This window comes from Cebus imitator, unplaced genomic scaffold (assembly GCF_001604975.1).
Source record: "Cebus imitator isolate Cc_AM_T3 unplaced genomic scaffold, Cebus_imitator-1.0 Scaffold377, whole genome shotgun sequence".
NCBI classification, from domain to species: Eukaryota; Metazoa; Chordata; class Mammalia; order Primates; family Cebidae; genus Cebus; species Cebus imitator.
In genome coordinates, this window is record NW_016107692.1 from 1616819 (window position 1) to 1644399 (window position 27581).

The 27581-nt window shown below is 33.1% G+C and overlaps 1 protein-coding gene across 3 annotated transcripts in view; it reads left to right on the top strand.

Annotated features, from left to right (window-relative positions):
* Positions 1-27581, top strand: part of ADGRB3 (adhesion G protein-coupled receptor B3) — a 756499-nt gene that overhangs the window by 282323 nt on the left and 446595 nt on the right. For all 3 annotated transcript variants that reach the window (XM_017507539.2, XM_017507537.2, XM_017507538.2), the window contains 3 exons: positions 2570-2680; positions 8778-8939; positions 15716-15880. In XM_017507539.2, coding sequence (XP_017363028.1) covers positions 2570-2680; positions 8778-8939; positions 15716-15880 — 438 coding nt within the window. The remainder of the gene's footprint in view (positions 1-2569; positions 2681-8777; positions 8940-15715; positions 15881-27581) is intronic.

The following is a 27581-nucleotide window of genomic DNA, read 5'->3' on the forward strand; positions in this document are numbered from 1 at the left end:
ACAAGTTTATAATCAAGTTCACAAATTATTGAAGAATTTCTTGTCTCAAATATTGTGACTTATAAAGTATCAGCAATAATATTCATATAACATTGATTATTGATAAGTAGAAATAGCTACAGTGTGGAATGTTGACATTTAATTTGTAGGATATTGAAATTTAATTTGTATTACACATATTTTAAGAGATGTAAATCACATTCCAACTAATAATATAAAATGATTTACTTAAATTTGTTCTATTCTTTAAAAAATGAACACTTCAACTTGTTTTAAACTTAAGAAATCATTAAAAATTGAATATGACACTTTTAAAACCATCCCAAGGCTGGGAATGGTGGCTCCTACCTGTAATCCCAACAATTTGGGAGGCAGAGGTGGGAGTATCCCTCGAGGCCAGGAGTTTGAGAGCAGCCTGGGAAAGATAGTGAGACCCTGCTCCAACAACAAAAACTTAAAAATTAGCGAGGCTTGGTGGCTGGTGCTTGTTGTCCTAGCTACTTGGGAAGCTGAACCGAGGGAGAGAATCACTATCTGAGCCCAGGCATTCAAGTTTACAGTGAGCTATTGCACCACTGCACTTCAACCTAGGTGACAGACCAAAACCCATGGACATACTCACACCTCCTGTATTTCAAGATCATAGTCTCCGTTGAAATAAACCTTGGAAGAGAGATTTTAGGCTATGATCATGCTGCCACTGAGTTGGAGAACTGCCTTCTGCTAGAACAGGTTACACGGTTATTTACTACATAATTAAGTTGTAGGCATGGAATAAACTTTTCAGCATCCTTTGCCCTCTCATCTCTTGCCAAAATTACCTTAGTGTGAATATCAGAGCCCCCAGGTGACTTATGTAAATATATACTCTGAAATAAATGCTGAAAACAATAGGCATACATACAACTTATACTATGAATTCAAGAGGAAATAAGGTGAAGCATACTGTTATAAAAATTACTACTAAATTGTTGTGCTATTTCATATCCAGAAACATTCTAATTGCATATAATATTTGAAAATATTGGATAGTCAGCCTAGGTATAAATTTTCTAAATGGTTAATTTCCAAAATAGTTAAATAATGAGGATTACATACTTCTTACTGGCTTGGCAAACCATGGTTTAGGCAGCACATACTGCACACATAAATGACTGGAATCAAAGGATGTTGGCAGTAATGGAAAATAGTGATGGATTTTACAAAGTCAAACACACTGATATTTTATGAAATTTCCATTTTCTGCCTTGAATATTATCTCACCTGACAAAAAACATACATTTAGATTTCTCAGATTTCTCATGGGATGTTCTTTTGGGTAGATTATGTGGAAAAAATTTCTGACACATCAGTCCAGTGCCATGGTTTAATTTTTCCGTGAGGATTTTCTATGACAGATGAAAATGTGTGCTAGTCTTTTCTCCTTACATACAGGAATTGGTAGAATTAGTGCTTACAAAATACATTGCTTAATTACACTACGTGCACTGTCACTGCAACACACTTCACCCAGTCATCATTGTCATGTTTAAGAAACCAGGTCTTAAGGGCCTAGTAATTTTCTTGATATAAAAGAAGGCAGCACAGTTTCTTGCCCCTTAGTATTCCTTCCCCTGTCTAAACTCCTATGAGCCAGAACCAACAGCTATTCTATACATTAGGCTTTGATTTTGGTAAAACCACAGAAAACTATTACCACTTTTCAGTAACAGTTCAATAAGCACAGATCCCTTGCAGAATTCTAAGCATATGAATTTTTAAAAATATATTACATAGAAGCTATTCTTTTACTCAACTAATTTTTTCTTTCTTCCATTTGTTCCTAACTTAGGCCCAGACTTTTTTCTTTTTTTAAATTTTGCCTTTCTTGAAAGTTCTACTACCAAATAATCAAATAATGGAAGGCTGGAGACAATAAATTTCATAAATATAACTTTTAAAAGGGAAAATATTCTCTTATATGTGATTAGCAAAGCAGGGAGGAATTAATTGGGGCACAGAAGGAAAGAATGAGAATGACCAAGGCCACTATATTCTATGAGCCTTTGAGGACACCAAGGGCAACCTCATCTCTGGATTGAAAAAAAGGTAGTATATTAAGTGACTGGGTTTACTTTAGAAAAGTTAAGTTACAGGACTGAGTAACCTGGTAATGAGAAAACTGCTGACACACTTCTGGGGGGTAATTATTGTTAGACAAAGAATCAGATGCTACCAAGTCAGGTTTCTCTCTCTAAAAAAAAACAACAGTTAACACTGTGGTTGTATTTTTTCTTATGTATTGCTTCAAAACATTATAAGAAAAGAGTACAGTATCTCTGTTAAGTTGACTTAAAATCTGATGTCATTTTATTGACTGTTATTATTGTTTCTTGAAATCTTGTTCATGTTTATAGGTTTTCTGACTTCAGTTTAGAGATATTGCAAGCAGATCAGCCTAGCAAATTTAAAACTGTGAATTTAATAATTATCTTGTAGGTATGTGTAGGAACATATTGCATGAGACAGTAATGTAATTTGTGAGAAATGTCTACACACAAGCTTTCATATACCTTTATTCTGTCTTTAGAATTTGGAATGATGGGAGATCATACAATTAAAAGTCAGCGACCTCGATCTGTTCATGAAAAAAGGGTCCCTCAGGAACAAGCTGATGCTGCTAAATTTATGGCACAAACTGGTAATACGTTAGTTACATTTTTCTATTTACTGTTGTTAATTTAATGAAACCACTGCATGTTTTCATAATCTTTTGCTGCACATTTGTCAGTTTTTGGAGCTGATATTTTTTTGAGCCATTTTTTTTTTTGTCACCAGTTAAAGTCCATAAATAAAGTAGCTGTGAATTGAAAAGTGCACCAAAATTATGTAAGAATTATTTTGCTTTCAGTATGAGATATTTAGGACTTACATAGTGGCATTTATGCTAATTAATCACTTAAAGTATATCATTAAGCTTTTAAAGAAAGACAGCAAAGTTATTTCTTCAACAATTGATTGACACAGGATTTTCAAAAATTAGAACTTTAAATGAAACTCTAGAAAATAAAATTTAACAATATGGAATATATTCATTTTTTTCAAATGTGATCCTACTTATAAGTATTAATGGTTAAAATGTACAGAAAATATAAACTTTAAAAATTTTACATTTTTATTTGAAGAGCTGGTTATATAAGCTAAATAATAAGAAGTTGACAGTGTTAAGTAAGCTGTAACATTCCAACTAATTAAATATCAACTAAAATGACTTTCCACTTTATAAAATGTTTAATTCTAAATTAATTAGATTACTTTTAAAAACCTTCCTCCAAATATATCAGTATATATTTGGAATATGTATAATTTATGCCCATTAGTTACAGAATTTGAACAAATAAATGTATTCATATTTTGTCTTATTATAATAAATGGGCTAACTGCATCTGAGTGCATTGCATGTGTTACATCCTTTAAAGGAAAAGTGTTTAAACTTTGTTACATAAATTTTCAGTGGTCACCTTTATTTTGGGAAATAGAACGCTAACAGTTTTATCTATGTCTTAAAAATTTTTATGCATCGAAATGTTTTGCCATTAATATAAAAATTTCAAGTATATGACCAGCTTTCTGACATGACATTTCAACTAATAGTAATGAAATTCCCTCAATAAATGGATATTTTCTTCAGTTCACATGTTCTTAGGATAATATTTTTTTAGAACACTAGATCTGAATCTATAATATAAAAATGCAAATATGGTTAATGAGTTTTGCTCTTAATAATGGGTAAGTAGCAGATTTTGGTACATTAGTTGCAAATAGGTCAAATTTTCAGAACAGGGGTTTAAAATATATCTACAAGAATACACTTTTAGTTTTTTGGGGTTTTTTTAGATTTATGTTGCAACCAAACACAGAAATGAGGAAACCTGCTTATCTGGATCCCTTTTTGTGCACCTTCTTGTTTAAGAAAATTTGATTTTTATTTTTATTTTTGCTTGAACAAGTCTAAAAGTGTATTAACATGTTTAGGCAAATTTCCTAATTTCTAAATGTGTTTCCCTCCTTTACAGGGAGCAAAAATTTTCAACCACTGAGCAGAAATTAGAGAGCATTTGACATTAAGTCACAGGGGCATGGGCTGACTGCTCATCTTTGTCGGCACCATCTCATGGGGGCATTTCTGCAAGATTTAAAAAGGCGTATTTTATCTGTTTAAAAGAGGTGGCAGGCATTGGTTTACTGAAGTTCCTAAAAATTGGAGTCAATAGGAAGTGAAATGGAGAAGCATAGTTTTAAATTTCCAATATTGTGACATAATTAGTTTATACATAAATATTATGCAATTTGGCCAAAAGTTTCTATACAAGTTTTTTATTTGTCTGTGACATAGGTCGATTCACAATCTTCAGCCAAACCCCTTTTGGTAAATTCAAATCTCAAGGAACATTGTGTTTTCCTAGTAAGGAATTACTAATTTCAGTTTTTGAATGTACTTATTCTTTTCCAGCTATTGTTTTGTATTTAATCTACAGTAATGCGATTTGGTAAAACAGGTGAGACATTTCTCAAAAAAATCCACGAGAAGCTTTAAAACCATTCCCCCACATTGCTAACAATAACTCAGAGAGGACAATGAACTTCAAAATTAAAATTCTGAAAATATTGGTTGGATGGTCAAAATGATGAATAATAAATATTTATTATTTTATTTTAAACCAAATATAGACAAACATGAATACATGTATAAGAGTTTAAAATTAAACTATTTTAGTACTGGTGTAAAACTGGAAAACTCATTATTTTAAATAATTTTTAAAATTTATAATTTAACAGAAGACAATTATAATGTCAAAAAGAGAAGAATATTTTTCCTTAAATAATATTTTCCTAGATTATACTTTCTTTAGATGTTAAGGTAGTCTGAATAAATACAGGTAAGTATCACACAATGAAATTTTACAAAAATTAGGCTTTACATATAAACTTTTTCCCTGTATTTCCATCATTTAAGCCAAAAAATGACTGTTGCATATAAATAATATAAAATTTGTTAACGGTAATTTTTGAGAACAAAGAATAAGGCAAAAAACATAAATTTAAATAATAATAAAAGGCAATACATTTTTATGTTAATCATAGAGAAAAAAGCAAAAGCAATCACATTTTAATATTTAAGAATTACTTCTCAAAATGAGGAACCAGGCCTCTTCAATCAATATGATCAGTAAAAGATTGTAATTAAAAGCAATCTTTCTATAGAGTGACAAAGTGAGTGTAACTTTTTTTTAAAAGAGTAACATTTGATAAAATAGGATAGTTTGGATATAAATGATGATGCTTTAATAGTCTATAATACAATCTTTATTTGTCTTTAAGGGATATAAAATGAAGTGATATCATATAAATACAGATATTTAATACAGACATCTAAATTAAATGCCAATAAGATGGCTTAAGTAACCTTAATTACACTTGCTTATGCTTAAGCAACATAGTCATCAATTAATTTATAAACATGTTTAGAAAAGTAGCTGTTTATTACAGTGAATAAAATAGCCTGAATTTGGACTATGTAGCATGTTATCTAAAACAAAAAAATAAATAAAATTTGTCTGGGGGCAGTGACTCACACCTGTAATCCTGGCACTTTGGGAGGCCAGGAGATTGGCAGTTAAAGATCAGCCTGGCAAACGTGGTGAAATCCTGTCTCTACTAAAAATACAAAAAGTTAGCCGGGTACAGTGGCGTGCACCTGTCATTCCTGCTACTTCGGAGGCTGAGGCAGGAGAATCATTTGAACCCGGCAGGCAGAGGTTGCGGTCAGCTGAGATAGCACCGTTACACTCCAGTCTAGGCCACAGAGTGAGACTTCGTCTCTAAATAAATAGATAGATAGATAGCACAGTTCTAATTTCATGACTTTAACATACTAGCAAAAGCTTATATTAATATTTTGTTCATAATTTGAAATGCATTCTTGCATATTATCTCACTAGATCCTCAAAGGTTTTAAATATATTCATTTTATCTAAGACATTCAAATAAATAAAATGACTTTCTCAAGGTCACAGAGCTATTATTCAGTAGGTTTTCATCAAACACAGGCTTTCTGACTTTAATTGCAATACTTTTCCAGTTTCCTTTTGTTTTTTGTGCTAGGCTAAAGAGCCTTTACTTTGTACTATCTCCAAAGATATCCATATTAAAAACAGTATACTTTATCTTATACTTCACTATTTTAATGTCATTGAATATTTTTAACATCTTTCTTATAATGTATATTAGCTATTCTCATAATGACCTAATGTGCTTGACTAGAATGGTCTTCATACTTTCATAACTAAGGAAATGCAGCATGGAAAAAAGAAGTATTTAGTGGAAATGTCACTGAAACTATAGGACTTGAGTTATTATAAGATCGTTTTGATAGGTAGGCTACTATTTCAGTGGCAAAATTTGATTCAAAATCTGAAAGCCAGTATTATTTATTTATTTATTTGTTTATTTTTGATCAATGAAATGAGCCATCAGTTTGAGGAAGAGTGAAGAGGCCAATTCTGAGCATTCATTATCAAATTCTCATGATCCAGACACCACTGCTTAGCTTGTTCAGCATCATTGCAGTATCATACATTCAGAAGCAACAGAATGTTTACATACTTGTACAAAAATAATTTAAAAATAGGACTTGATCTGGATTTACTGCTCAGTTTAGTTAAATTATGTTTTTCTGTCATTATGACAATGCAAGAGGAATAAGACTGCTTTTGTGGTAAAATATAACTAATTTTATTCATAACCTTTGTCATTTCACTTATAGAATCCACATTGTTCATAATTTTCTGGCTTTTAATTAATAACATGCAACCATAATATTTATGCCTCACTTAATCTCATCACAAACAGTTTGGAATATCATTTTTTAAAGTGCATTATATTTTCCCTAATTTCAGCTTAAATTTTCTATTGCTAAATATATATGCACATAAATACATATATGTGGATTTTTTTAACCATTATCCTTCTATTTAGTATATAGAATAATGATTTTCAGTCTTGATAGAGTAGTTTTTAACGTAAAAGAACAAATTATGAAGCATGGCTTTAACTGTTATTCAAATAGTCATCCAAGGACATTTTTATTAAATTAGTAATATAAAATTTGTGAAGAAATAAATTCTGAAATGGTGAAGGGTTATCTAGATAGTATTTTCAAGTCACATTGATCACAGCGCTGAAAAGCAGTCCCATTTGATGTAATCTGTCATCCCAGTTACTATTGTCTGTGCCCTTACAATATATGTCCAGTTATAAATGGATCGTCATCTATGCCTCTGGGTCACAATGCAGACCAATATAAGAACAAATGTGTCATACTCAAAGTGTGGTTAGTGGATCAGTGTTTGTCTGCAAACTGGCCATTATGATCTCTTAAAGGAATAAGCAGTTTACCTCAGAATGTAAAATTAACTACTTCATCAAGCACAGGCTTTATTTCAGATGACTCTTTTTTTTTTTTTTTTTTTTTTTTTAGAAGAAATTTCTCATTGAGAAAATCTGTGTGCTGAATTACATTCTGGCCCAAACTCCTTCTGTCCTAGAGCACCAGTTTGTGGACCAGCTGCCTTCAGTAGCACTGCAAATAATTTCCAAGTAGTTTACTAACTCTCTAAAAAAGGATGGACAAATACATGATCATATTCTATCATTTGAATTCTATTCCAAAGGCAAATTCTAAACAGAAACATAAAATATTGTTAAATTGCCCTTTGATCTATTTAATCAGTAATACAAAGGTTTTAGAAACATTTAACCTGCAAACTTTTTTAACGACTAAATGGTTATCTTAAATAGTTAACTGCTAGCAGCTAAATGACCCAGTGAGACTTTGGAGAAAAGCAAATGCAAATTTTCAAATCAATTTTTAAAATTTATCCTGAACATAATGCCATGACAGAATTAGAAGCGTATTTCATTGGTCTTAGAAATGTTTGACTCTTTTGTCCTCGGGACATAATAATAGAAATTCAACATAGTTTCATTGAGATGCCAACTCCAAGAAAATTAATGAATTTTGACATTCATTCGCTTTTTAGAGTCCCACTTTAAATAAATTTAGTTCCATTTCAAATTAATGGAAATGATCAAGAAATTTTCCTTTATTTTGAGTTAAAAAACCACTACTCTAGATCATAGGTGAAATTGTTAGCAGAAAGATTTAAATAAATTATCACAAAATAAATAGCTATCATAGTATGAAAAAGTAGGAATTTCACTAGTAATAAACTATATATGTCAGTACTCAATACAACATAAATTAGATGTGTGTAAGCACCCTAGTTTCCACATCATATAGCATTAGAAAGGGTGTTATGCAATAAAGGACTAAGGAGGAACACATCAATATACTCCTGCTCACCAAAGCCATAGAGTGAGCTTAGAAATATCTTTTGCTTCCTTTCCCACCAAAGTACAAAGCCTTAGATTAATTTGAAGAGAATCACTTCAACAATTGCCCATGTTGAAAAACGCTAACTAGTTGCTTCATAGTGTTCATGGCACAGTGTAATTTGTGAAGCGTATTTTGCTAATAAGCTTAGGGCAAAACTCGGTGTTTGCATCAGCATTATATGCATTCCTCTTTAAACTTCATTTTCTCTGAAATGTTTTCATGTATTGTCATATTTTTACATTTAAATTATTCTTGCATGTCATAATGTCAGTTTGGTATAATGCTTATGAGATGAATATGTAAGACAGTATTTCATGTTTATTTGTTGTCTTGCATGCAGGTGAATCTGGTGTGGAAGAGTGGTCCCAGTGGAGCACATGTTCAGTTACTTGTGGTCAAGGGTCGCAGGTGCGAACCAGAACTTGTGTATCACCTTACGGGACACACTGCAGCGGCCCATTAAGAGAATCAAGGGTTTGCAATAACACTGCCCTCTGTCCAGGTAGTGTTAGCAGCAACTACAATTGTGGATGTTATTGAATTGTGTCATGCTACGAATTTGGAACAATTTGTTATTTTCATATGAAATGGGTATACGCATTTTGACTAGCTTGGATAAATGTAATTCTTATTCAATTGTGATATTTTATTATGTATGTGATTATGTCTGCTCTTAAAGCAGTCAAGAAATTAGATAAGTGACCCCCTCTTCACTGCAAATACCAGTTTCTACTATGTGTATCTACTCCTAATATTTAAGGTTCAAATATCTTTTCTGTGTTTTAGATGGTGAAAATGTAAAATTGTATGCTTGAGGAAAAACGTAATCTGCCTTCATACTAGGAATATGATGTATATTCATGGCTTAAGGCAGTGGTTGACATAGCCTGTCAGGCAGTCAGCAGTTTTTATATCACTTATCTGACCCTATCAGAGAAAAGAGTGTCCGTGACCAAATAACTCTTTTAAACTTTGTTTCATTCAAGTAACTTACCTCATCAGAGATATCCACTGCTTTGTAAACTTAAATGAAACAATGAAAAGAGATACCGAGAGGAAGAGAGAGAGAGAGAGAGAGAGATCTTTTATGTGAAGTGAGGCATAACAATAGCATACCCACTTAGGGCCAGATTTTCCATGTTATGTGCACAATTATGATGCACACTTGCATGTTGTAGACATTCCTCCCTCCCGGATCACTGACTTTCATGTAAAAATAAATAATAATATGACTCTGGGCTTTGTTTCAAGAAGTCCAAAGCACATGATGTTGTGAATATCCAGATTTATATTTTTGTCTGACCATTTATGTGGTGAGGGATGACTACAAACATATTGACAGCTGCAGTTGACACTGGACTTGCATTCACAGCCTTTCCAGGGACCTCCAAAAGGGGATACGTGTAAAGAAAGTGACTTGCACTGCAGCAGCCTTTCATCTGCTAGCTTGTGCTTAGAAGTTTCTCAGTAGACTCAATTTCTAGAGATCGCTGACTCCACAGTTGCTAAAAGCAAGAGTAGAGAGTGGGTGGCATGGAGTAAGAGCAGGAATAATAGTTTTCCAGCAGAATAAGCAAAGGGGATCCATTAAAAAACAATCTGAGAGAGCTGTTAATGGGTATAGAGTTTTAGATTTGTAAAATGAAAAAGTCTGAATATCTGTTTCACAACATTATGAATATAGGTAATACTACTAAGTTGTATACTAAAAATTGGTTACATGGTAAATTGTGCACTGTGTGATTTTTATCACAGTAAAAAAGGACAGTGTAGAGGAAATAAAAGGTAAAGAAAGTGGTGGGCAGAAGATAGAGGAGGAATGATGCAATGAGGTGGCTGATCCCTTTAGAATAGAATTGGGAGGTAACAAAGCAGTTGATGAAGGTAGAATTAAAAGCTAAGCACGGCAGAAAACTGAAGCCATTGAAGAGGGAAAGTCAGAATTAACTGGAAAAGAGCAATAATTGCCACTAAGAACAAGAAAAATCAGTGAGGCTCAGTGAATTAGACTAGAGCAAGAAAACACATGAACTGAAAACTAAAAAGATTAATAAGAAAAAAAATGTTTAAGGAGTTTATGAAAGAGGGAAAAACATGAAAAAATAGGATTAAAAACAGGAGTGATAGAGCAGACAGATTCTAGGTACATTTGGCAGCAGAAGGAAAACAAGTAGAAGCAAGGACCCGGGGATTTTATTTTATTTTTTAAACTGACAGGTAGCATGTATGTTTTTATCTTGTACAACATGATAGTTGAGGTATATCTATGTTGTGGAATGGTTAAATCTAGCTAATTAATAAATGCATTACTGAATATAGTTATCATTTTTGTGCTGAGAGCATTTAACATCCACTCTCTTTACATTTTTTAAGAATACAGTAGTCATTAACCATAGTCACCATGCAGTATAATAGATCTCTTGAATTTATTCCTCCTATCTAACTGTAATTATGTATCATTTGACCAACATGTTTTATAAATGAAATCTTCAGACCGCAAGCGTAGCTAATTATTTTCATTCAGATGTGGGTGGAGTGGGTTTTCTGGGAAGAATACTTAAAGCTGTTCCCTACTTACAATATTGACAAAAAGAGATCCAGGATCAAGTTTCCTGTCCTTGACAATGAGAAAACTATGTCAATAAAGAATTATGCTGTACTTGCAATATAAATTTATCTAATCAGCATGTGTTTGAATAGCCAAGACCCTTTCAACATACACAGTATTATGGCAAATGGATCTCCAAATGTGAGTCTGAGTGGATTCAAAGGTGTTCCCTAAAATTTTCCATTCAGAGCCTACTTCCCAGTCACTAGTTACACACATTCATAAGGATGACATATGAAAGTTGCCACCCTTCTGCCAGAGACCACTGATTAATGCCTTCACTGGGTACAGAGAGCATCTGTGGTGGGATCAGAGTGCTTCCCTCACAAAGAACAGCCAAGCCCACTTTTTCACTGTGTCTGATGTCCAAAAGACTTTATAATATTCTATAATTTAAGGAGTTTTAATTTAAAGTGTTTCTTCCCTATTTATTCCTGAAGTTTCAATTTTTTGAATTTGAAATATCAGATCTTGGTGATGACCTTGAGCAGTAGAATATAAATAACTCCCACACGCTTAGTGTTCCAATAATGGAACACTAGGCATAAATGACTTAAACCTTTTACCCTTACACCTACAGAACTGCATACCAATTGCTAGCTCCTCTTCACCTTTATATGCATAAAGTCTTTTCTTTCTAAATTCGATTAAATAGTACTGTTGAGAAGAAGTTTATCTTTTAATCATTGTTTTAGTTCAGAATGTTGAAGAAAATGAGAACATTTTGTTGATTTTTCTTTAATTTTCCAAACATGAAGGATAATTTAGCAACCTAAAAATACAGAATAAGTACCCCATTAAGGAATTTGAATTTTTTCATATGATTATTGTATTTGTTATGAAATATTTTGTGCTCAATGTTTTATTTCGCTATTTGTTGTGCTGGTAAATATGTACTTTCTTTGCTATCTAATATATCGTGAAAATAGTGACAAAAAGTGAATTTTTAAAATGTAATGTTTTAAACAGTGCAAATATCTTCCTAAAATAATACATTCCTGAGAAGAAAGTTAACTTTGAAATCGGTAACTGATTAGTCACATTTTGTGACAAATGTGATTGGCATTTAATTAATGAAAAAGACAAAAGAAATGAACAAATTGAACATTAAAGTCACTTTCCACAAAATACATGGAATGATAGAAGTAGAGGTTATATTTATTTGTACTATAAAAGGCTAACCCATAGTGTTTTAAATTAGTTACCATTCACCTGTATTCAAATTTCAAAAGAAGTCTGCCTTAATTAAATTATGCAATAATGTGTTACTTCAATATGGATCCTAAGATATTTAAGGTTTAGCAGAATTTTTGCTTTGACATTGTACTCTGTCCAAAAGCTCTTGTTACTCAAAGTAAAAACAATAGACATAAACAGAAAATAAATTGAGAAAAATAGAGTGCTATATTCAATAGTGCAATTTATTGTCCTAGTTGAATTACAATTTTATGGTTTGTTCCAGGGCTTCTCAACCTCATTACTACTGACATTTTGACCCCAAAAAGTCTTTGTTGGGGGAGTCCATTCTGTGCATTTTTTAATGTTTAAGAACATACCTCGCCTTTACTCACTAGATGCCAGTAGCCACTTACTTTCCCCCAAGTTGTGACACCCAAGTATGTCTCCAGACATTGCCAAATGTCACCTGGGGAGCAAAACTGCCACTGGTTGAGAGCCACTGGTGTACTCTATATGTATTTTGATCCTGTAGAAGAACTTTCTTCAGGCTAAGGAATGCTTTTGAAATTTTTTTTTGTAAAAATTACAGTTCTCATATCCATTTGTTTCTTAAAAAATAAAGCCTGTCACTTATTTTACATACAGCCCAATCTAAATCATAAGAAAATATATATGTTTATTTTAAAATATGGTTGTAATATGTTTTGTGTATTGCATATTCTTCATTTCATCTCTAGTTATCACAAAAGATATTATAATATGCCTAAGCTAAGGAGGAAAACTATAAAAAAGAATGAATTTCATTTAAATATACTGGTTTTATTAGGATCATTTTAAATGAACTAGATCATGTACAGATTCTCATGTTTGACTGCAAAATGAAAAAACATAACAATTTGCCATTAAAATTAAAATGTCTAATCTTTAATGTTAATCTTATGAATAGCATCTATAAACATTATAAGGTATGTGCTATAATTTTGTACTAACTCAATAGTCTCTAAAATGACATTGTTAATGATTTGTATCCTTTTCAAATGAAAAAAATAACTTTTTAAAAATGATATGAATGAGTCATGAACTTTGACCATGTAGCTATAAAGACCGTTTGAAAGTATTAGGTAACATTCATTTTCTGAAGATTCTGGATTCATAATTTTAGCCATCAAGGTTAATGATGGTTAAACATTTTTTGAGATTCATGGAGGAAAATATGTCAATTTAGCATCTTCCTTTTTTTCTGGGATTGTGAAATGTATATAGAACAGTATAATTTGACAGAAGAAAAAATGAACAAAAGCAGGAATATAAATTTTATATAGCATCATTAACTTTTTATATAGGAGGAGAAAATAGAAGGAGAAAAGGTTTTTAAAATAGGAGGAAAAAGGTTTTTAAAATAAGAGGATAAAAGGTTGTTTTAGGAGAAATCTTGGTAATTGGAAATAAATGCAGTAGTTTATAAAAATATTCACTTAATATGACAAAGTATATTGATGTATCTACTTTTAAACTGTTTTGCCATAATTGATCACATATACATACATAAACATTTCTATATGTGGATAGTATATACATCTTATATGTACATTTTATTAGAGCTAAATGGAGGCTTTTTAAATATATATCAATGGATATACATTGTCTTTGGTTTTCCCCAAATTTTATGGGAAAAAGTAAAACATCTTAATTTTTCTCACTCCTTTTTTTTTTTTTTTTTTGCTATATATTATTTTTAAACTGTATTTCCCAACAAGGCTCTCAGAATCTTTAAGAGCTTTTCACTGAATGTTTCTATTGGCTATTTTTCCAATGTTTAAACATATTATCAAAACCAATTGAGGCAACTAAATAACACAAATAGAAGAGGATGGGGTATCTCAATTAAGGTATCCTATTTCTAAAGTAACAACTTGCTAAGAATACACATGAAAATTCTAAATATATTTACTTGCATAATTCCTCTGCAACTTTTTATGAACTTGTGCTTACCATTACCCATGTTAAAGAAAAAAATGAACTTTTTTTTTTATCATTTTCCTCTATAAATTTCTACTCTCCTAATCATATCTGTGGGTGTCATATCAAACATCTGGCCTCTTGAACTTCTAAGAGTATACCAAGGCTAGAGGTTCAACATCAAGACCGGAGCTTTTGAACCAAAAAACACATTTTTTGTCATGCCTGTTTATTGATATTGTCTATTAGAGTGCTATTATGTATTGTCTCAAGTATTAAGAATTAGGATTAGAGTGGTGATTTGACCATTCAAGGAAGGGATAAAGCACTGAATCTTTTTTTTTTTTTTTTTTGGAGATGGAGTCTGGCTCTGTTGCCCAGGCTGGCATACAGTGGCGTGATCTCAGTTCAACCCCCACCACCCAGGTACAAGTGATTCTCCTGCCTCAGCCTCCTGGGTAGCTGGAACTACAGGCACATACCACCATGCCCACCTAATTTTTTCATTTTTAGTAGGGACGGGGTTTCACCACGTTGACCAAGCTGGTCTCGAGCTACTGACCTCAGGTGATTTGCCAACCTTGGCCTCTGAAAATGCTGGGATTACAGGCGTGAGCCACCACGCCCTGCCTAAACACTGAATCTTGGTGATCTTTTGTAAAATATAACAATATTTATTCATAGTGGCTATTCTGAAAGAACACAAGTTATGTTATTTAAGATCAGGTGTGAACTCATTATAGTATATATGAAGAATAGATATTTTCATATTTATGTTAGGTATTACTATTTTCTTTAGAAATTTTTACAAATTTGGTAGTTTTCCAGTTCTATCAAGTTGTTAGAGGAGGAAAAGCATCTTCTTTTTTCATGGTCATTAGAAAGAGATTATCATATTTTCCATTCATTTTGAAATGGAAAAGAGGAGTATTTTATGCAAATAGATACTCTGCTTGAAATTCTTTCTTATTCAAAATATGGTAACTTTGAACCCAAATTTTTAAATGCCAAAAAATTTATTTTCTAAAATGGGATGTTAAAAGTTAATATGCACCCTCAATTTTCAGATTTTAAAAAATTTTCTAACATCGTAAAAGTCTAAATCCCAAATTTTGTAAATGTTAGGAAAATTTTGTCTGCCCTTGGCTCTCTTAATAAAAGCTTAACTCTAGAAGATTATCTCTGTTATAAGAAATTTAGTTTTCTATATTAATAGTTGATATTACTTTAACTTAAAAATAATTCGTGACTGTCTTACTGTGAGGGAGAGAGGTACATTTCTATTAAACATAGGAAAAGTTTAAAATTTATGACATGAATAACTGTTCAAATGCAGAAAAAAGCTCATGCAATTTTCCACTATTTTAATAATTTTTTAAAGTTAATAACAATATTTTATGAAAAAGAATGTTATCTCAACTTTTAAAATATCTTCATATTTGTCTATTTAATGAGTTTTTTAATTATAAAGAAAATAATCTTTGATTTTACTTCTCTGCTTTTGTTGTTGAAGCTTCTTTGCTTTATTACAGTACATGGAGTATGGGAGGAATGGTCACCGTGGAGTTTATGTTCATTTACATGTGGTCGAGGCCAAAGAACAAGAACAAGGTCATGCACACCTCCTCAATATGGAGGAAGGCCGTGTGAAGGACCTGAAACACATCATAAGCCTTGTAATATTGCTCTTTGCCCAGGTGAGCCTATTCTGCATTTTGTGATTTTTGTATTTATCTGCTTTTTATATGATTCCTAGTGTACACAGGAAATATTAAGAGTACAACCTTCATTCAGTCACATTGGAAAATGTGTCCTTTGGTTATTGTATCTTGCCTAAAACTAAGTACTTTTCTTGATTCTGTCATATGCAGTGGTGTAGAATATGTCCTTTAGTGTTAATCAATATTTATCTTTATTATATTTCTAAAAATCTGTATATTAGTGTTTTCCAGTAAGATTTTTATTTGCACTTGTTTTTTCCTTCTGGAAAAATTACAAGGAATCCTAAAGACTTGAGATTAATTATTGCCTTCATACTGAAACTAGAGAGATTTGATTTAAAGCCACTCCTTCCTATATTATTCTCTTACACTCATTCAATTAGAGAGTGGCAATGTACCACTGACCATGTGTAAAAATGACAAGTATTTTCAGGGAATCAGACTTTCTAGATCTCTTGCTAGTTAATGTCCTGCACGATGAAGCAATGCTTCAAAGTCCTTCTGGAAGTTTCTAATATACAAAACGTGAAGGATATGAACAACAATCCAATGTGTGGATAAGCAAAAGTCATCTAACAAGTTTAATTGTTCCCTTTACTTCAAAGTAGGACTGCTAGGTTCCTGTACTTAATGACATAGAATTAAGACATTTTACTAATATAATTACTTCCTAAAATTTTATGAATTTTATGAATTATGAACATAACTTACATGAGTTAATATTCATGTAATTATGAATATTAGAAGGTCAACACCATGATTACTTGTTAACAAATACTAGAAAATCTGTTTATGAAATCAGTAACATTCTGTCTTATTTCTCTCTCTATAAACACACAGGCAGGCAGACACACAGATAGGTAGTGATGCCTTGTGTTTTCAACAGAGATTTGTGAAAGTTTATACTTTTTTATTTTGTCTATTGTTTTCAATCCTGAGTTGCAACATTTAGATAGAATCAAATATGATTTACTCTTATTTGTCCATAGAGTACAAAAAATTAGACAACATGGGAAAATAAAAAAACCAATAACTATAGGAACTTTTAAAATACTTTTTTGTTACTTTTTTTATGTCAGCTGGACACCACAAATACAAACATAAAATGCCATTGATCCGTTAAAATATTGTGAATCAAGTTTCTCATAGTCTACTTTCCATTAACTTTTCTAGGAGTAAAATTCTTAGATATCAGTAGAGAGGCTATGTTAGAATTCAGATGTGAAAACTCATTTTCTTAAGTTGACACAGTTTTGGAACTTTATCACTCAAGTGGTAACCACATGTTTTCAAGTGGATTTTAGTGGTATTCCTTGGATTTTAGTGGTATTACATTATCATTGGCAGCACTCTAAGGCCAATAAAATCAGATGGTTTTCTTTCATGTAGGTCTTTTATTTTGGTGCATTATAACTGTATTATTTGTAAATGTGACCTAGCTCATATTCTCTCATAGGTGAGCACATGGGCATATCCTTGAGTACTTAAATGTATCATATGTCATTTCTGACTCCAGTTATTTTTATTCTTAAATTTAGTTGCATCGTAAAAGATGTAAAATTCTTACCACATTGTATCTCTATGAACTTAGTATCTGAAAGTGAACTCTAATAATTAGATTTTTTTAAGTTTCTAGACTGTGCCAAAAAATTGACATTATAATTTTAAAATATGTAGATTTATTTGGTGGAAACATTTGAAATTCTCGTAAGAACTCATCATCTTATAGCTAAACTCAGGGACCTTCATTGTGTATGAAAGCATCAACTATCAACTAGATGTAAGGCACTACTAAGAAGTATATATAGTCCCTAATTTCAGATGTTTTACTATTCATTCAGAAGATTCAGACATAAGCATGTACAAAGTTGAATGCTATTCTGAAAATCTCATATAAATACTCTGGCTTTAATGAAAGATGGTAACTTGAGGATTCAGTGGTTTCAGGCAACATTTCTTCTAATCATCCTACATGATATCTCTAAGATATCATATTAAGGAATAAAGCTAACAATGTAGATCAGGACCTACACTAGTTTTTCTCTGTTAGACCTAGAATGAACTGCAGACAAGAGGAGGACAGAAGAAACATGCAAAACCACAAACTGTATCTCCAGCTACTCACCACTTTTCCAGGATTTGACAGGGTGGGTTGTGGTAATGGGCAGTGACATTTTTGTATGGGATAATGCTAAAACAGTATTACAGTCTTAAAGCACCCTCTTTTTAAGAAACGTGCATGTAACCACTACAATGAAATAGATATTATGTAGGAATGGCATACACTGTTTATATCAAATAATGAAATACTTTTAGGTATTCAGAATTTGATATATAACTATAAGTAGATAATATGCTATCATATTTCTTGCTGAGTCAATGTACAACTTCTTCCCACTTCTTCTGAGGTGAAAGAAAACCATTGCCTGGGATCTGTATAAGGAAGGAAGGAAAAAAGGAAAATGAAGATATAGTATTTCCTAGTGTGAATTGTTAGTTACTAATTTGTATATTGGGTCTGAGAACAGGGGGCTGATATTGATAAAGCAAGATGGGCAAGAGGCATAGAGAAACAAAAAGGAATTTCCTGGCTTATAAACATAATGTGGTCTATTCCTCCTTTTGTAATCTATACTGATAATTAAAATATTATGGAAAGGGGTGTGTGTGTGTGTATGTGTGTGTGTGTGTGTGTGTATGTCTGTGTTCTGTGGTCTTTGGGGTCTGTTTTACTTATCTCACCACAGTTCTGGTGGTCCAAATTATGTTTTCGTTTTCTTTTTTCCTTTTTTTTTTTTTTCAAGATGGAGTCTCACTCTGTCTCCCAGGTGGGAGTACAGTGGTGCAATCTCGGCTCACTGCAACCTCCGCCTCCTGGGTTCAAGCAGTTCTCGTGCCTCAACCTCCTGAGTAGCTGGGACTACAGGCATGTGCCACCACACCTGGCTCATGTTTTGTTTTTAGTAGAGATGGGGTTTCACCATGTTAGCCAGGCTGGTCTCGAACTCCTGACCTCAGGTGATCCACCTGCCTTGGCCTCCCAAAGTGCTGGAATTACAGACCTGAGTCACTGCGCCCGGCCTAGGTTTTCTATTTTCTCTGAATTGCCATTGCAGTCATTAAGTGAGAATTTGCTTAATAATGGTCAATTCTCAGTTAATAATTTAGATATTTAAGGATAAATAAATTTTCTTTTATTCCCTGTTTCTCTCTCCATGCAACTTTATACCTGGTGAAAAACAAAAAATTACTATTAAATGGATTATCTTGACACAAACATACCCAAATTTCTAATATCTCAATATTTAAAGGACATTTTCTATGTCTCTTTCTTAATACATTGATGCGATGAGGCAGAGTGATCTTGGACTTTTGCAAAAGAACACGTATTTAAATTTAGATTTTTACCTTTTAATATATGTGTGTCATTCATCTAATCTTTATTCACCTGTAAAATGGGGACAATAATAATACCTACTTCTTAGGACTTTGTGAGATGCTGTAAGGTGGTGAACCTGATAGGGAGCAAATACTGTGAAAGTATTAGTAGTAGTTTGTTAATGCCCTTCAACCAAAGTCCATCAGAATCACACCTGTAGTTGACCTAGCTGAGTTTGAGAGTGAGGGGAAACTAACATAGGAACTGTGGGGATCTCCGTAATGGAGTGTGAGAAATACTTAGGGATTTGAGCTTGTGTTAAGTGATCTGAACTGGATGCTGTTTGGAAGGTGTGACAATTCTGTGATTGGATACTTTAATAAATTACTTCGGTGAAGGGAAGACCAGCTATAATTGGTAAAGAAAGAGCATTCACTCATATTAGCTGAGAAAGAAGAATGTTTGGTACTTTCTGAGTTGCACTGTTACCTTGTTTCTGTCTCCTAAGTGGCCGTGCATGTCACTGATGTTTTCTGACATGGTTTAGGTCTAACAAGAGATAACAGTTTTTCTGTGCACATCAGGCAAACTGCTAATCAGGTCTCTCTGTGTCTTTTTATGGTAATTCCCCCTCTAGGGCAATTTGATCACTTTAGAACCCTCTGTCCTTAATGGTCTTGATTTTTATTAATATTTAACTGGAGAAAAATGTCGGATATAATGGAGAGATGCATTTTCCGGTATGACTGCCGTTAAAATTATGTAGCTATATATACCCAAAATAAAATTTATATAACCATTTCCAAAATTAAACACTTCTGGGAACATAAAAAGCTTAAGCTCTTAGTTAAAAGCCTGAAATTTTATACTAATTTTCTTTATAGCTTTTTACTTTATAGTAATATTCTCCCCTAGCCAGTAGTTGAATATTAGAGGAGCTAATGAGTTTAGTTTGTACAGTTTTCAGCGTGGACTTTTCTCAGTCTGATATGTGTCCATGCAGTAGAGTATAAATAATATAGGGGACAAGAATAAGTAATAATTGAGTGACAGATTAAAGACTAAAATAAATGAAATATCTGTTGGTAAATGAGTTCTTCATTTATATACTGAAATATATATATGGATTTAATTATCTGATTCAATGGGAAAAAAAGTAGTCTGTGATTCAGAAGATATGGATTAAAGTTCAGCCCCAATTGGTAATTAAAATATTTACTTGGGCAATTTATATACTCTATTTTTTAATTTCCTTTTTTATGAAATAGAGTCAGTATTCATTACCTCTCAATATTACAGGATTGATATATTATTATAATTATTATATTTGAATAATATAAAAATTGATGTAGAGGATTTTTTAAAGATTTGTATGAATATATTAATTTAAAATTAAGCGATTTTGGAAGAAATAGGTCAAATAAACTAGGGATAGTATGATAATTATTGAGCTCTACCATCTTAGTCATGTACTCAAAGGGATTCTTCTCCCAGATTTGTGCTAGGAAGAAGTACTTTCATATAGGCTGTGTCAGTCTCTTGGGCTGAGCACTGTCACACCCATCAACCTGGATTTGAAAAATGCTTTCCTGGGATCCCAAAACCCCACCAGAGGGATGTTGCCAGGTTGAAGTTTCCAGATATATTTCATGCTTTTACAAACCCTAAGAAAACAGAAAGAGTCACCTAAGAGTAGGGCCCCAGAAACACAGATGGACCCAAATATCTCTGTTATCTACAGCAGGAGGCTTCAGTCTCCTACTAACCTAAAATTTTGGTCTACAGCATCTATAGGAGGATGCCCTGCCCTCAGTCTCTCTGCAGGGAGCCCTTCTGGTGAAGACAGTGAGTAGGAGGATGCTAAACATTTGTTGGAACTTGGTTCAGAGGTCCCTGATTGTGTTTGCATGAGGTTGTTATAATTTGTAACTCAAATGCTGCCTCATTAACCTGTTCTTTAATTGATATGGATTTTATCTTCTTAGCCTTCTAGCCTGTTATACGACAATTATATTAGTTTTATGTCATTTTCAATTTTGGGCATTATTCCAGTGTTTTTTTCAGTTCTTAGCTTAAAAGATTTTTAAATTAGTTTTGTCTTTACTAATATTGGCTTGCTTTCTTTTACTATTTAATATTTTTTCTCATTCAAACTTTAATAAAGTTTTTATATCCTTCTTAGCCTTATCATTATCATTTGTTTATATTTTAATTTTAATTTTTTAAAATGATATTGCTTTTTTATTTTCCTCCTATGTAGTTTAGTTTAAAGTGGTAAATGGAAGACAGATTTTAGCTTTTCAGCATATGCCCAAAGCAAGAGGTTATACTCTGTTTTTTAGACACAAGGTCTTACTCTGTCACCCAGGCCAGGGTGCACTGGCATGATCATAGCTCATTGTACCTGGAAATCCTGGGCTCAAGCATCCCCCCACCTCAGCTTCCTGAGTAGCTGAGACTGCTTGTGTGCAATACCACATCCGGCTAACTTTATTTTTAATTTTTGTAGAGACAGAGTCCCACTATATTTCTCAGGCTGTTCTTAAACTCATACTTCAAGCAGTCCTTCTACCTCAGCCTCTCAAAGCTCTGGGATAACATGAATGAGCTACTATGCCAGGCAGAAGTTGGACTCTTGTACATTTTAGTCTTGTGTCCTGAAAGAGTCTTTACAGATCCCTGGATAACTCCCAATTTACTGCAATCTGAACTCTCCAAATTGGCCATCACAAAATGAAATAACTTTCAAGCCAACGTCCAAAATTTTCCTCCTCCTCTCAATTCTTTCCTATGTATGACTTAATCAATCCAGAATATTCAACTCAGAACAGTTGCTGAAATGTTAGTTTTATTATCCAAAATATTCACAACTTAATCTAATTTGTGGTTATTTTTATCTGACCTATTCTAAGTTGTTAACAGTTATGGATCAAAATGTAAAAACAGACTGAAAAACAATATATTTATTAAAATTTATTATAGAAATTAATTTGGCTCTTGTACACAAAAGACAATTTTATCTTCAAAGTGAGCCCAATTGAACTCCATATGTAAGGCAGGAAGAAGTTCACATAACAAAGTAAACCCCAGGATCCTAGCAATTTAGTCTTTGCAGTTTTAACTTTTCCAGTTTCAGAAAGTCTGGTAGTTTGTCACACTGCTGAGGTGAAACTTTAGTTGTCCCCAGTGTGACATTGGTGTATAAGGGAGCATGTTACAGGATGGTAAAGCAGCCTGATCTCAGCATTCTCCCGGCTTCAAAACACAGCCTTGTTAGATGGCTCAGAAAGTAATAGACTTTTGGAGTTTTTAAATTGAAAACTAATATTAAGAAAAAATAATCCAACTGCAAGTGCTTATGATAAGAAAGAAGAGAAATTGAAACCGCCTAAGAAAGTATTGATTCTGACTTGGCTACATATGAGAGAAGAAATATGTATTCTAGTACAGTTTTTATTAAATGGTGTTCTATGAATTAAAAAACAAGTCAGGGGATACCATTCAATTAAATTTGAGAAGTAAATTTTTAAGGTTATTTATTGCAGTACTCACTGCTTCATGTCTAAAATGGAATTCCAAATTTAACATTTAAAAAACTAGAAAATTTGATATACACTCAAATTGAACACTAGTCTAACCCAGTTCAATTAAAGGATCAACCCCTTACCTATTTGATTAAGCCAAAATCCTAAAAGTCAACCTTTATTTTATATTTTTCTACACCCTACCACAAACCTGCCAGATCTATATCCAGAAAGCATTGTAAATTCATCCACTTTTTTTCTATGCCACTGATGCCACCATAATCCAAGCCACCATCAGCTCTCTCTGGACTCTATACAGTATAGTCCCCCAGTATCTCATAGTAACCATTCTTGCCCCTGTACCATCCATGCCACACAAAAACACAATATTAAGTTTTAAAACGTGAATTATATCTTATCACTTCCTTACTTTAAAATCTTCTCATTCTTTGCATCTTCCCTGGTCACATGGCCTATAGGGGCCCATAAGATCAGGCTTCTGTGCAGCATCTGAACCCATCTCCTGCCACCTCCCCTTTTCCAGCATCCCCACGAGCCCCAGCCTTCTCTCTGTTCCTGAACACAGATCTTCACATGACAACAGACATTTTACATATAAAAGATTTTTTAGTGACAAATAGGAGACGTTGAAATTTTTATTTTTTTCTTTTCAGTGATATTCTGGATTAAAAAATATATATATTAGTGAATTTCTTTTACAGTCCTCAGCCTCATAGCATTTCTGGAAACAGCAGTGTCATTTTACTGAATGAGAAAAAAATGGAGGACAGGGAGGCTTTGGGGAGGTGGAAATTAAGAGTTGCTTCTGTCCAGTGATTCAGACTCAGCTCTTATATCATCCCCTCCTGAGCACTCCCTATCTCATTGCCCTCTTTATCACGTTGTCTTCATAACACCTCTAGTGAAATGCTCTGGTTTGTTTACTCATTTATCATCTGCCCCCACTGCAGCCCCCACACTATACATTCATAAGAGCAGAGCTCAGCCACTCCTGAGTTCCCCATGGCCCAGCTGAGCAATGCCAATCACAGCCTAAATTCTCTATAAATCTTTACTCCTCTGTGTGTTATGAGACTCCAACAGGGGTTGTAGAGTGTTTGTATTTTCCCAACTTACTAGGGAACTCTTTTCTGACAGAATGCTAAGATGTGAATCGGTTTTCAACAGAAGCAGTTTCAGAAAGAAAGCTTTGAGGTATTTTTAAATTCGTAGGTTTGCGATGACCCTGAGAGGTCCCTCTTACAAATATTTGAAGTAAGCCATACACAAGGAACAGACATTGAGTGGGGAGAGGCATTGATTGTCTCTACTGTCTCGCTGCTGAGCCAGGTAAAAAGCCAAGCTTGCAGGCAGAGTTGAAGGAGAAGCAGCTTCCTCACCACTTTAGCTCTCCAGTTAAACATCAGAAAAAAAAAAAAAAAAAGCTGTTCCCTCCGATCTTGGAGAACCTACATGACTGCTTATAAAAAAAAGAAAAATATATAATGTGATAAATTGTTTTTATTTTAAAATTTCTCTACATTTGTCCCTAAAAGATAATGCACATAGTCTATCTAGAAATGCTTAATTATCCAAACAGAACTCTTAATTTCCACCTCCCCAAAGCCTCCCTGTCCTCCACTGTTTTCTCATTTGGTAAAATGACACTACTGTTTTCAGAGTGTTATGGGGCTGAGGTCTGTAAAACAAATTCATTAATTTTTTTTTAAAAAATCCAGAATATCACTGAAAAGAAAAAATTAAAAATAAAACTATGTCTCATATTTGGCATGAAAAATCATACACACACACACACACACACACACACACACACACACATATATATAATATCTGTTGTGTACATATATGTGTGTGTGTGTATATATATATACAGTATGCATATACTATCTGTTGTCTAGCTTTATAAGTTAAATTTATATATGTCTCTTCTACCTGACTTTTAAATTATCTGTTTCCTCAATGACTTAGACTTGACACACTGAAGAAATATTAGGCCTATCCTCTTTTGTTTCTTATATCTAATGAATTATTTTGTCAAGCCAATTCCTTCATAACAGTGCAGTTAATGTTCGATAAAAGGATCTTTCGGTTCTCAGTGTAAAATAAAACTGCAAAAAATGCCCACTTGATACATCTTCAATTTTGTTATTTTTTTGTGTTAATGACTTTGTAAACAAAACTGATCCCATCTAAAATACATGTTTTGTTGATATTTATGGTAGTGTTGAACCTCAAATTGCTCCTCAGATTTCTAATATTAACTCATTCTTGAGCTTTAGCCTTAACACAGAATATTTACACAGTCAGAAAGTACTGAACAACCATTACTACAAATATATGAATTTAAAGTCTCAAAACATTTTATTATTGTTAGTGCAGTCTTAGTAAAAGCTTGATGGGCAAAACGCTTCACAAATAGATATTCTCGTTCTTCCTAATATCATCTCAGCAAGGTCCTTTCTCATTCTTCATAGAAATATAATCCCCTGCCAAATTATCTTCTCTCTGATTTCCTCATTTGACTTATTCTAGATGTCACATCTTCACTAGACAGCCTTATTCTCTCTTTTCCAGTAAGCATTTAACTACTGCATTCATAATAAATCATACTCAAAATTTACTTTAAACCAGAATACTTAAGGACATCACATAGTCCTTTATTCTAGACACTCAGCACTAAGATTAGCTTAGCAGCACCTAATTCACCTTTGTTAATTTGTTGCTTTCTTTCTGTACGTTCTCAATAATATGCATACCTGTACATCCTTTTGCCATTAAATAGATTGTAAGGCGTAGGGCATGAATCTCTTTTTATAAACTCTTCTCAGAATGCTTAGGATGATGAAGATTCATATTGCAAGCTCAATAAATGTTATCTTTGAGCAGAAAAATTCTGAAATGAAAAACACACTCATGTATGAAGCCAAAACAGAGGAAAATAGATAATTTATAATATCCTATTGCTTCACTAGGATTTTCTTTTTAGTCTGGAAAATGGACTGCATAGCAAATATGATTGTATCAAATGCTTTTAATTAAGTGAGATGCTAAAATTCCATTAATAGAATGACTAAATTGGCATTTTGTGATTTTTAATCTCATAAAGAGTTTATTAAGTACAACTAGATATCTATTAAATAACCTCTTTTTAATAGCTTCATGTAAGGCTTGAAATTAGGTTGAAAGTACTTATATTCTGCCAGGTTTTCTTGGTTATTTGGATGGATTTTCACAGCAACATTAGTGTATGTTGAAACTTTGGATTTGCAGTGAATTATCTTTCACCTATGATGAAATTGACTAAGAACTATGAATTAATATTGGAAAAAAATAGACATCCATAAACTGATGGATTTATAACATTTAGAGGATAGTTTGCACATTCTAATCTGGAGAGTATTTTTAGTTGAATTCTTTGCTGATTTCTACTCTGTCGGATATGGGATTGTGCCTTTGTCAATGCTGACTTTGTCTAAATTGTCCATAACTCGCCACTCTATGTCTATTATAATTACTTCCCCAGTAGAGGCAATATGTCCTCTGAAACCCTAAATACTTCATGTTTCATGTTAAGATGGTATTTTCTTTAACCTTCTATTTATTTGTTTGGATGCAGAATGTCCAAAATTATAAGATGTTTGAGGGTAGGATTTATATTCCTTTATTTCTGTATCTCTTGTTAACACCTATCACAGTGTCTGATAACTAATAGATTCTCAAAAGTTATTTGAATGAATAAATACATGAATGTCAATTTGAATCTCCCAAAGATGAATCAAGTTCAACAGACTATATTAAATTCCAGTCACCAGAAAACAGACATTTAAGAGTCACCTGGATCCTCTCTTTGCTTCAGTTCCCATAGCCAGTCCTTCAGTTTCTTCTCACCATCCCTTCCTACTAACTGTCTAATCTCTCCAAGACACTGCATCTGCACTGCCTCATCATCACAGCTCAGACCCTTCCCAACTTCTGTCATTTGTTCTCAATCCTGCACTGATCATAGAATTTCTCATTTAAATTGTTTGATTATTATTCTTACACAACTGAGAATAATACCCAAAATCCTTAGCACAGCTGATGAAAGTTGTGCAAAATCTAGCCTCTCTTTTTTTAAAACTTTTGCAGTCTCTCTTCACCCAGAACTCTAGGTGCCTTTTACAATGACCCTCATCCAGTTCCTGGAAGTGCCCATGATTCTTCTTCCAAAGACCTTTGTATATTCCTCTGCATGAAACACCTTTCTCCTAAGTATTTACTCATCATTCTGCAAGGCTTGCCTGAAGTCTCAGTTTGTCAAGGAAGACTCTCTGGACCTTCCAAAATCTTATCTCACAATGTCCTCAAACTATCCTTTGCAGCACTGCCATGTAATCAATTTATCTAGCATGTAATTCATTGTTTGTTTTTTAGGGTTCCTTCTCTAAAATATGAGCTCAATAAGGTCTTGCTCAGGATTTAGTTTACTGCTTTATGTACCCCATCTCCTAGCATAAGGCCTTGCATGTTTGAGTGATCAATAAATATTTTTGATGAAAGAAGTAAATCTAAAGATATACTGGAGGCTGGGTACGGTGGCTCATGCCTGCAATCCCAGCACTTTGGGAGGCCAAGGTGGGTGGATCGCCTGAGGTTAGGTGTTCTAGACCAGCCTGGCCAACACGGTGTTACCCTGTTTTTACTAAAAATACAAAAAATTAGCCGAGTGTAATGGCAGGCACCTGTAATCCCAGCTATTTGGGAGGCTGAGGCA